The 12,457-nt window shown below is 38.6% G+C and overlaps 3 protein-coding genes across 3 annotated transcripts; 1 reads left to right on the forward strand and 2 right to left on the reverse strand.

The window, feature by feature from the left end:
• Window positions 1-1,961: 1,961 nt before the first annotated feature.
• Window positions 1,962-3,181, reverse strand: LOC105381868 (peritrophin-1-like). Its single transcript, XM_011551670.3, has 3 exons — window positions 3,026-3,181; window positions 2,289-2,725; window positions 1,962-2,027 (listed from the first exon to the last, which is right to left on the reverse strand). The coding sequence occupies exons 1-3, from the start codon at window positions 3,030-3,032 to the stop codon at window positions 1,986-1,988; spliced, it is 486 nt and encodes a 161-aa protein (XP_011549972.3). The 5' UTR covers window positions 3,033-3,181; the 3' UTR covers window positions 1,962-1,985.
• Window positions 3,182-5,152: 1,971 nt separating this feature from the next.
• Window positions 5,153-7,172, reverse strand: LOC105395702 (vacuolar protein sorting-associated protein 29). The gene is made up of 4 exons (XM_011567664.3): window positions 6,983-7,172; window positions 6,549-6,740; window positions 6,028-6,263; window positions 5,153-5,633 (listed from the first exon to the last, which is right to left on the reverse strand). Exons 1-4 carry the CDS (start codon window positions 6,983-6,985, stop codon window positions 5,516-5,518), a joined length of 549 nt encoding a protein of 182 aa, XP_011565966.2. The 5' UTR covers window positions 6,986-7,172; the 3' UTR covers window positions 5,153-5,515.
• A 356-nt stretch (window positions 7,173-7,528) lies between these two features.
• Window positions 7,529-11,075, forward strand: LOC105381865 (egalitarian protein homolog). The gene has a single exon (XM_011551668.3). The coding sequence runs from the start codon at window positions 7,731-7,733 to the stop codon at window positions 10,296-10,298; it is 2,568 nt and encodes an 855-aa protein (XP_011549970.3). The 5' UTR covers window positions 7,529-7,730; the 3' UTR covers window positions 10,299-11,075.
• Window positions 11,076-12,457: the final 1,382 nt, after the last annotated feature.

Below are 12,457 nucleotides of genomic sequence, written 5' to 3' on the forward strand. Positions count from 1 at the left end.
ATGGTAATTTACACTTGCGGTATCAATAAACCCATCTAATCAATACATATATCAATATATAATTTATTAGTAAATAATGATATAAGGCCCAATTTTGTTAACTGTCACTGGAACACATAAGTTTGTCGCACTGTAAAACGGTTTGACAGTTAACAAAATGCGGACAGTGTTTGGTTTTTGTATGTGACCCATCCCACACCATCTTCTTCGTATATTATTAATCTAAGGCTCCGGGTGACGATATTTTATTTAATATAGAGGTAGGTATACTTACGTAGCGGAAGTGATATGTATAATATTTATTAGATTCTATCATTGCTTACTTACCGGTGATATTTTAATGATCCATATGATTACGGTAACAAAAAAAAATGTTACAGGAAATTAAATAATTATGTCTTCCATCTACTACGAGTACCTACCTACCTACTTACCAACTGGATAAACATTTTACATACGCTGATACGGGAGTAAGTTCATATCTTTGCATTCTATCATGGTAGGCAAATTAACTTTATTACACTAGGTAGCCATTATCCTTGTGATACAATAATTTACCTAGATCTACTTTTCTGACATTTTAGTGTAGGTAGGTACCTGCTTACCTACCATGCCTTCCTTAACCTATTATTTTCTCATTTTGTCGCAAAGCCTAACAAATAACGATAATGGTGATCATAAAATTTTATATCTTTTGTTGACCCTTACTTATAACTAACTATAACAAATCATTTATATAAATTATATGGAAACATATTAAACCTACCTAAGTACATATACAAAGTAGTAAGTTATTATTATTATGCAAGTTAACAGGGTCCGCCATGCTCTGTAATGTAGAAATTAGTTAAGTAGGTATCTTATTCAATATATTACAGCCTTAGACAAGTAAACCACATTTCAGCAAAGGCGGGCCAAATTCAAACTGGTCAACTAATAGAAAAATCGTAAACAACATTAGCCTTGTGAAAAAAAGGTTGCCTTCAAACAGTATTGAACACTAACTTATGGCTGGCGAATGTATGGATGACGTAGTTCGTGATGCTGATACTTGCCATATAGACAACACATTCAGCAAAAGAGACAAATATAGTAGACATATATCCTAGTGCAAACAGATCCTGAGACTCATGGGTTGAAGATAGATGAATCAAATAATATTTAATCAATACATACAGGTCATTCAAACAATCTCTACAGGGTGTCCCGTAAATAGAGTAAGTACCAACAAAAAGGGTACCCAGCACAAAACACCAATGAACTAATATTAAGTAAGTATTATGTAATATTAGTTCAATGGGTGACACAGGGTCTATAATCTAAACAACTTTTGTTCTAGAACTTTTGGAAATTCGCGTAAAAAAAGTGTTTGGGGTGGGCTATCTAGCTTTTTTGGTGCCTGTACCTATGTAGATGCGCTTGAAATCTTAATTTGTAAACAAACTTTTTACCGGAATTCGTATAATGATAATTTGAATAGGTGTTTGACTAGTGAATGACGTTGTAAACTTCCGGATACTTTAAAAGTTAGTGGTATCTTATATTCCCAACAGTATTTATTGTAAAACTGTTTTTATAGGTTCCTTATTTTTTTAGGGTACCTAGACTACCTGAGCTAAGAAACATTATGTGGATGAACCATCACATACCCCCCCATAGTAAGAGTCTAAGAGAGAGATACCTTGTTATAATCATTTTTCAATATTTTAAAAATAGATTTATTGCTATTGCTACATAAAATAATAGCAAAGTAGGTAGGTAGTGCCTATGAGGCTTCAGCTTTGAATAAGTAGGTATGTACAGTAAAATTCCATAAATAATTTGCAATCACGTATATTAGACACTTACTTCTACAAATTCTTATATTACAGTTGACATGTTCCTATAGTAAGTATATAGATTTATTTTTAGATTGATTTTAAAATATTATTTATATACTTTTTCAATTGTTTGCTGGTATGGTAGATATAGACTAGATTGGTGTCTTACAGTCCGAAGCAGCGGGCGTCCTTGGGGTAGTCACAAACCTGCGAAAAAAAGGCAATATTAATTAATCAATGTAATCAGCATCAGGCATGATTCATGGGGAAGTACCTACATAATACATAACCTACTTTGGTAAATAGGTATTACGCGGATAGAAGAACAAGTAGTATATTCTTATTAATATTCAACCCCATCAATTAGTTATTGGGCTGAAGTAGCAAAGGTTCGAAGGGTGTAGAATGAAAAATGGGGAGGACTTAGCCCACCAGTGGTAAACCATGAAGGCTTAAAAAGAAACTTACCTGGAGCTTGCGGTTGAACTTCAGTCCGCGGGGGCACTTCCTCAGGGCCTTCCTGCCGTGGTCACACACGTAGTACAGACGGCAGAACAGCTTGTGCGGCAGCAGCCAGTGCACAAACGGGCTCTCGGGGCATCCGTTGGGCAGGAACTGGATCTCCTCCACGGCTTCTACGCTCTCGGAAGAAGACGAGGCAGATTCCTCCTCGACGATAGGTTGGCATTCGACGTTTTCAGGGTAGTCGCATTGCAGGGTATCAGGGTTGAAGAACAGGGCGACAGGGCAGTCGCGCAGGACTGGTTTCCCGTGCACGCACTGGTAGTACTTGGAGCAGTCGGGGGCAGGGAGCAGCAGCTCGATGCTCCAGTCCTCGTTCTGCTCGGTGGGGCACTGAGTGGCCGCCGCCGACGCCACCAGCAGCGCAATGATGGAAATGAAGGCTGGAAAGGGAGAGTTGGTTTCAATTAATGATGGAGCGAAGGTAGCAATTTGGGAGTGTGAAGACTGTTTATAAAAGTTTAAGTATTGTCGTGTAGAGATCACGATCAGACAAATAGTTTCTTGAAGTTGGCTGTACACTAGCAAAATGGAAGGCCCTCTATTTTATTAGAAAGTTAATTAATTAATAACTTATCATGTTAACATGATGGTATATTTCTAAAATTTTTAGTAAGTACTTAGTTAAGTAGTTTTAAGGTAATAGATGGTATGTAGATAGGTGTATTACAATAGCCACTTACTCTTCATGTTGATTGTCTGGTTGACTGTGCCAAAGAATCGACTGAAAACCTTTTTATACGCACGCACCCTCTAATCTTTCAGGAAAATCTGCTCCATTACTATTGGAGGTATTTCACCTGTGATTATCTCCACAGATAGAGATCAATTAAAGTAATAATGGATGTTTATCGGGCAATTGATGGAGATAGAAGATTGGTACAGTGGGGGACTGATAGCGGGCGCTTTGAACTTCAAGCTTAATTCGTAGGCCGTAAAGCTAATTTTCAAATTTGAAATGGTGATGAGTACTGATGAGCGAATGGATTTTACCTCTAACTACAGATAGGTATACCGCATTGGCTACCTGACATATTATATCAAGATTTGGGGTATTGTGACGTTAATAGTAACAAACAAATTACCTAAGGGCTCTGGAATTCGCATACGCAGTACCGTATTCAGATCTAAGTAGTTACTTGCTATCGCAACATTCAAAACAAACGCCAAAACAACCAAAGTAGGGGTAATATCAGCCGAAGAAACGGATTTTTTTTTACCGTGGTTGTGCTTGTTTTGTACTTATGAGAAAGGGTGCGAACAGGCTAATAATAAAACAGTTACTTTCAGACATTTCGGTTTCCTGTAATCCGGCGGTGGACCTTTTTTAGCTGACGTTGGTAACCTAAATTATACCTATTTTTGCTATACTTACTTACTGCTAAGGAAATATTTTCTCATCTTCATGCATCTCAATAATGCTCTCCTAGACTTACTTACAGGCCCCTCCAAGGAGCGGTACATCACTCGTCCTGGACCTCCACATCCAGCCAGTACCGGCTACCTATCTAAAGTCAGTGGTCCAACGGGCCGGAGGGCGTCCCACGCTACGCTTACCTGTTCGTACGGTCTCCACTCGAGAACTCCTTGTTTTCCCAATAAACTCACGTATAACCAACTAAATATACTTAGATAAACATATTTTTTCATAAATTTCTGAAATTCCTAGGACAAAAGCGGTTCAGAATGACCCCCTGAGTCAACGCCTTTCGCTTTCCTATACCATTTTTGCAACACTCTAAATTCTCGTGATGATTATGTTTAGACCACCTGGCTACCTCTACCTACAACAAACTCTACCAGCATTTAGCTTACCTAGACTAAGTTTACGTTTAAGTTTACGAGTTAAACGAAAATGGCACTAATTTATAAGAAGCTATGTCAATCATGTCATAACCATCTCACCACCACGGTCCAGACCGTAGGTCATCTGCCTATACCTAGATCTGACTGATTATGTGCATCAAGAAAAATATTGAACTGAGCCGAAGGCAGTATTGTGTTTTTTGATTTCTAAATCGGATAAGTAAACATTTTAGCTGAACAGGTGTTTAAAGTTGGTCTATAGGCATTGGGTATGTTACATCGAAATTGGCACAGCCGCTAAAAAGCAAATGACTCATTTTTCATCAATATCACTCACGCACATATTATCTTCGGTTGGGATATTTATTTATTATTTTTCCTGAGAAATTTAATACCTGTCTAATTACTTTTATCTCCCACATGTTTTTGGTACGATCATTATCTTTTATCTATTACAAAGAACTTCCTTTAGGGGCAGATTTATCAACTAGTGAGATCTGGCCAAAGTGTAATAGGTATTTATCGGTATGTCGGACACAAACAGCTATAGTCACACATTATAACAACAACACACGGTAAGTAGGTACTTACTATATAATACGCAGAATTTGTGAATTAATTAATTAAATACCTAGTAAAAGATTTATATTATATAAAATAACTATACAGTACTTGTTTTAAAATAATTATCAACAGTTTCGTTGTTTTCTAACATTTCATTTCATTATTGTTGGGTACCCATTTACGGCATTATGATAAGGCAAGCAGTAAAATGGTAAAAAAATAAATCTAACTAAATACCTAATTAGAACAATGAAATTTTATTGCAAAAAATTGCGTGACGACAGTTGTGACTATGAGGCTCATAATTATTATCTTCTGTGACTTCCAGCCAAATACCACTTTATACCCATACCTCTAAATACATAGTATTTTTGAAAGTTTATATAACAATCAATACGAAACAATAACAGGCATTCTAACTCTAAAATAAAACAAAAGTGTAATAATTATAATTAAAGAAAGTTTATTTAGTGATAAACTAAATTATCTTTACAATATATTAGGACTAATTATTTATAAAATGCCATAATGCTATACACAATATAATAACCATACTTCTGTAACATCAATACACACCACCTGTACAAAAGACCACACATCCAAAGACGAATGCAGAAAACATACACTAAATTATACAACAATATAGATGGCAAAACTTCTCTTCAGATATATAAAAAACTTACTATTATTTCATAAACATAACTACAGTGATACATACACTTATGCCAGCCCTCTGCGGTAGGCAGGCCACATTATGGTTAGATCTTTAGATATAACATTTACAATATAATTGTTTGTACTCATTATGTCTTCTTGTACTCAATCCTTTCCACTTTGACTTCGTCTCCGAGTAGCTTGTACACGTAGGTGACCACCGTCGAGCTCTGGATGTCCATCAGCACAAATGATGGAGTGGGGCTCCTGGAATTATAAGACAGGATTTATTAAAATAAAATAAGAGTAACTGAATATGTCAACTTGCAGTGCTATGTAAAAATGCACTTTTCAGTGGTCTAAAATTTTAGCAGCTTTATTATTGTGTATTCCTTGTTATGTGAAGAATTGAAGATAGATTTCCCAATGAAATGCATTGCTCTGCAATAGGACTACAAATAAATAAATGATCTAATTTATCCTGTTGAGCCTAGTTTCATCTTAATTTGCTAAAAATCTTTAACCATGTTACCACAATACCTTGACAAGTGATAAACAGATGTTCGGCTCCATCAAATCCCTAATTTATCAGTCTTCACCATGTGAATCATCAGTTAACATATTTAAAACTAATACACCTTCTTTTTATTATAATATTTACCTGAACAATGGACTGTAAGCTCCAGTAGCAGATCCAGGGTTGATGTAAAACTTGTTCTCATGTTCGTAAGCTTCAAACCGGTGTGTATGGCCTGAGATTAGTATATCTACATCCAACTGTCTCTGTATGAGAGCCAGTGTCTCCTCGTCTCCCCATGGAACCACCTGGTGACCGTGAATGAGGCCAATCCGGAACTGGCCGACTGTTATCACCTTCTGTTCAGGGTATGTTGAGTTCTGAAAAGGATTTTGTGAAAGTTTAATAATCTAATCAAATAATCTAATCTCTATCATTGTTGAATTATTTCATATTTGGTACTTTACTTTCACTTTGCAATGAAGTGAATGCAGTTATGGAGAAATAAAATTCAGCAATCAGTGTAAGAAATGCTGGCAGGCTTACTTTATATGTAGAAGTGAGTTGGGTTGTTATATTTGCAATTTTCTACAGGATAAATTCTGGTTATACTACATGTGGCTTAATAATCTACATGATGTATTTAATTAGCATAGTCTAGTTACCTCATCAAAGTCTCCGCGAACCACATGGACGTCGCTGGCCAGGGTCTTCAAGTAGTCGAAGGACTCCTTGGTGCAGAGGTTCCCGGTGCACAGGATGTGCTGGATGCGCCCCGGCAACAGCAGCTTCTTGAACTTGGGAGGCAGGCTGCTGCAGCGGTGCGGAATGTGCAAGTCTCCTAATACTAGCACCAACTGGAAAAAGTTAACATGGCTTGTAAGAAAGGTGCAAGTTTGATAAGATGTAACTTTGATGTAGCGTAATACGCCCCCACAGGATATGAACAAAATTATTATAAAACTAATAGAGAATGGGTGTTAAGCATTGTGTATTGGATATGATTCGGAGGTTGGAACGTTTAGTTGCATGATTTCAACGAAGATTCATCAAATTACAATGTAAAACAATACAAGATACCCTGTGCTCAGTTACTCACCATTTTAGCCGGTTATATTTCTAGCAGTTATAGATCGAGTGGTATGCAGTTTTAGCTTGATTAAAGGAATGTTAAAGAAGACTAATATAGGTTAGATTTTATAGACTAATACATAAAAATTACAAATTTACAGTTGATAAATTCACACTTCCCGACAACAAAACACAAAAATTTCATAAATGTCAAGGAATTTGACAGACTAATGACAGATAACATAGACAACCAAGCATTTTTTTTTATTTGGGTGCATGCTAATATTGTATTTACATATGGGTTTATTTTGTGATTTTAATTTTAATGTAACAAATGATGACCTGAAATAAATGATTATTTATTTATTATTTATTATTAATAATCTTTTAGTTTATATATTATTAACGATGTTCATAAATTTATCGTTTGTTTATTTACTTCTATGTTATGGCCAGCGCAACTCAACACTGATAGGAAAAATAATGATCACGTACTCAATCAATCAAATATGTCGGTACTCTGAGTACAAACAACTTCAAGTACAAAAACCTAGCCTTCTGGGAGGTGGGAGTAGAGTTTCACTATCTGGGGAAAACGCCGGAAACTGAAAGCAGCCTTTCATTTTTTACTTATGGCAACCTTCACTATTTGTCTCTTCTTTCTTGTCTTTGGTAGTTGACCTGCAGAAAAAAAGAAAAATTTCATGGTGTTGTGGGTGACACATATACGTAGAAAATTTTAGAATAAGATTTCATTTGGCACCAACTGCAGGGAAATGGAATCAATGGAATATGAGCTCGCCAGAAATCTCACTCTGTTGTTCTTCGTGGAGCGCCTGCTCGACAAGGGCGAGCCGAGAACGTTGCACGACCTCTCCTGCCAGTTCGGTGCCAAGGGGTTCACTAAGGAGATGCGGCAGATAGCTGGCGGCTCGCAGTCGGGGCTCAAGAAGTTCCTGGCGCAGTACCCGGCGCTGTTCAGCATCGACGGCGACTACGTGGACATCAACACGTTCCAGAAGCACGCGGCGGCGGGCGCGTCCAGTAACAGCGACTACATCGAGGAGGCCAAGGAGTACTTCGCGGGCAAGATGATCCAGTACGGCGACGGCACCGAGGTGCCCATCAAGAGCCTGCTGGGCCACCGCAGCCAGGCCTCGCCGCAGGTGCGCCACATCTCCGGGCAGCGCATCAAGGAGTTCAAGGACTTCCTGCTGAAGCACCCCGACACCTTCCAGATCGTGGACGACAACGTCATTCTAGTCAGCGAGAACCACCGCCGGGGCAACTCGCACGGTAACTCAGAACAATTTCACAATCTACCCGTAGCTAATATTAATACAGACACTGCACAGCAGTTGTTGGACTATGTGGCGCAGTGTATTGAGGCGAAAGGGCCGGTCATGGTTGATCAGCTGTTCCACCTCATCGTGTCGCGGTTCCCGCAGGAGTATTGGTATCAAATGTTTAAATCTCCTGCAGATTTAAGTGCCTTTTTGAAACTTTTCTCGGACAGCTTCCATGTGCAGTCCAACCTTGTCACACTTATTAGTAAACCAAAAATTCCTGTCATGTACTTGAACGCTAAGCCTAAAACTAAGACTGAGGTACCAAAGTCTGTTCAGGAAGAGAAACCAGAGTCCCCCTCCCCTCCGCCCACCATGGCAGCCAGCCCCATTCCTTCAGATGGTAAATTGAGCCCCGCTAACAGAATACTCAGCCCCATAGAATCTCCCCGCGGTCAACAAACTAACATTGCTAATCAAACCCTAAAACAAAGAATCAATTCCATTGTAATTAAGAATTTGGCAGAAAATATGGTTAGGGACAGGGTCAATAATCATCTGAATGCCAGGAACTCTGAGGAAACTAACGGTGGCACCCCGAGCCTGCGGAACACAGTCATGGGAGAAGCATGGCGCCAGAAGATACTGCAGTGCACCACAGTCATTGCTAGCGTTAGGGACTGTGCCACACTGATGGAAAACATTATGAGCCCCAAACGCAACTCTAAAAGTATTGTATCCTTTGACTGCGAAGGCATAAATCTTGGCCTCAAAGGAGTGCTCACCTTGTGTCAAATAGCCACCATGAACGGGGAGGTGTTCATCCTGGACATCATGGCGTGTCCCGGCATGATCATTGAGGGTAAAATTAAGGAGCTTCTGGAGAGCGAAACTGTTGTAAAAATTATACATGATTGCCGGAATGACTCAGTCAATCTGCACAATCAGTTTGAAATTACTTTGAAAAACGTGTTCGACACGCAGGCAGCCCACGCTGTACTACAGCTACAGCAGCAGGCAGTGCCGGTGTATAAAGTAAAGAACCTCAGTTTGAACGCTCTATGCGAGCTGTACAACGCTCCCATGAACCCCATGAAGGAGCAACTAAAGAATGTCTACCGCAGGGACCAGCGCTACTGGGCCCGCAGACCCCTCACTAAAGACATGATCATCTACGCCGCCTCTGACGTCTTATCTCTGGTCAACCCCGCCATCTACTCGTACATGTCCAGCAACATCAAGCCCGAGAACCAGCAGCTCTTTGAGGAACTGAGCAACGAGCAAGTGTTCATGCACATCCAGCCTACTGAAGTCAAAATGCGCAAGCGACAGAGGAAAATCAACACGGAAGTCGGCGAGCTGAAACAGAAGCTCGCGGAGACTACAAAGAATATTGTTCTGAGCAACAGAGAGATCCGCCTACTGCGGTACCTCGAGCTGACGGAGGAAGAGAAAGAGAAGCTGAAGGGGTGCCACAAGATCTCCAAGAAATTAGAGAAGCTGGAAGCGATCGGACAAGAGAAAGACTCGGACTCGGAAGATGATGAGAGGGAGAATGAGATGTTGAGTCTAGAGTCGAACCCGTCGGACTCTATCTCATCGCCGCACTCGACGCAGCCGCCGTCCCTCACCGAGTCCATGCAGATGATGGACGAGATCCTCTCGGACACCACCATGGACAAGGTGGAGAAGATCAACCGCCTCGAGGCTATCCTGTCCGCCGTCGCACCCCTCAGCGGAGAACTAGAGGACAAGTTCTCAGCTACCATGGAACAAACCCTCCCGCTGCTCAAGAACAAAGACTGGTCCAACCTCAGCCAGATCCTCAACATAGACACAGTCGACAGCAAGAGCTGCTGCTGTCGATGCCATAACCAGACGCTTGAGGAGAGCAAGTGCAATGATCTCATTGAGGCGAAGAAGCTGGAGGTGGGCTCGCAGACGCTCAGCACGGGCGACATCGTCATCACGAGGATACACTTCCGCGAGGAGGACAAGGCCACGGAGCGCGTGCTGGACGCCTCGCCCGGGCGCCGCCTCGGCATCAACCTCTCCTGATGCTGCTCAACATGCCTCTACCGACGCATCACTTCCATTTTATCGAGTGCCACAGTTTAGTTTCGAAACTCATTTCGTATGTGAACGATTCGTCGAGTTTATTACGAGTATACCTAGTTAAGTTTGAAGAGAATATTTATTAAGTAATGTTTTGTTGACGCGTCGATTTCCATCGCCATTTGTAGCGGTGCAGTCGGAGATTTGTGGAATACATTATGGGCGGAGGAGGTCGAGCATAGCAATGTGTATCGACGCCTACGCGCGCGCACTCGAGTGAGCACGTCAGAATCAGACGCGCGCAAATGCGATCAGTTAACGCATAATAAACGATTCAATTATACCATCTGCGGAGTGTGGCTTACCGTTGATTCTATTAATTTACATTTAACTCATTGTAAGGCTATTGCCTGATGTAACTCGAAATTCCCTATGTGATAAACGCAACGGCCTTGACTGGTTCCTCTTCTGAATTGTAAATAAGATAATTACTGATCTTAGATTTTTGGTTATCTCATCCCATTTTAGATAAGATCATCAAAGTTCGTTGATAAGAGTGCAATGTACATAATTTCTTTATTTATTTGTAGCGTTTTCGTTCAGTATGCCTACTGTTATTTATACATGCTACTGAATTGATATCGAAAATGGCAATAATAGGGTATACAACACACAAGCTTTTTATTGTGAGATAGGTATATTTAACTTGGTTAGGTAGACTAGATATTTTGTTAGATTAACGTTTAGTTAGTAAGGATTTTAGAGGTTTAGGGATATTTTTAGAGTTTACTCTTAGCAAAACGAGTGGTGCTTGGAAAATAACTATTGAAACTGTAAATTCCTAAAATCACTGAAGGAAAAGGGATCAGATAGAAAATTATACACAAGGCATTGCAATAACTGTTGTCATTTTTGTGAAATTTAATGTGTGCCTTTCGAGTCATATCTAACTACTGCCTTTATAGATGGAACTTAGATTTTATACGTATTTAGTTATTAGAATCACAAATAGATTGTTATTTAACTGTTTTTTTAGATGAACTAGAAACCTATATACACATTGTAAAGTGGTTATATTTTAAATCAAGTGTTTACTAACAATATTTTTTATTACTTATCTATTAAACAGACAAATTAATTCCAATCTTGTTAGAGTTTTGGAATAGTTTATTTTGTGTTAACATTATGTTGTAGTTTAAGTAGTATATAGAGATATACTTCTACACTTTGTATCGTGAATTAGGTATTAATAAATCTTCTTCATTATACCTACTTATCATTAAGTAACTAAAAATCAATATTTTATGTTCTTATTATAGTATCTAGTTTTTGCTTTTCGCTTAGCTAGCAATCAAACATTTATCATATTTATTTGCCTACTACTAATCAGTATTGTATCCTAACTTAATTTCAGTATATAACAACAGTATTGTAAAGAAGTACCTACTTACATACATTATACACTTGCAGCCTATCGCGTTTTATAGATGAAATCTTGAGACTATTTTATCAAAATAAGTTGGTATTGTATCCGAATAAAATCATTGGCATAAAATCATAAATTTGTACAGCGAAATTATAAAAAATGGGGTTTGGACTGGTATAGTTTTGGTATGAGATACATGTTTGAGTTATGTTGTCTTTAAGTCATCGTAAGACAGAAGTTATTTATTTTCAGATTTGTGCCTTATAGATATGAATTATTAGGTACGAGCACAATTTACCATTAAACCAATAGGGTTGTTGTAAAACTTTTTTATACTGTCTCAAAGAGGACAATTTTCAGTGCCACTACTTATGATAAAAACTAATTTTACTAGAAAAAGCATTTTGTTAGTCAAAATAAGCAAGTTTTTCCTCTGATAATATTAATAATTTAAGTATTTAAAAAGTTTTGATGTTTATATTACCTACATACTTACAGAGTATTTAAGGAGTAGCTAACGACATGACTGTCGAAATTTTTAAATGTTGCAAATTATTTGTTTACTAATTTGCACATTGGTTATGTTTTTTTTTATTATATTTAAAATAAAAAGTTGTATGTAAAACTACCTATGCTTTTAATTTTCTTTACTTCTGACCTTAGGATTACCTAAAGAGCTGGTTATAATACCAAAGTGACAATAGTAGATATCTTCCCCTGACAATTATCGCAGATC

Source organism: Plutella xylostella, chromosome 16 (assembly GCF_932276165.1).
Source record: "Plutella xylostella chromosome 16, ilPluXylo3.1, whole genome shotgun sequence".
NCBI lineage: Eukaryota > Metazoa > Arthropoda > Insecta > Lepidoptera > Plutellidae > Plutella > Plutella xylostella.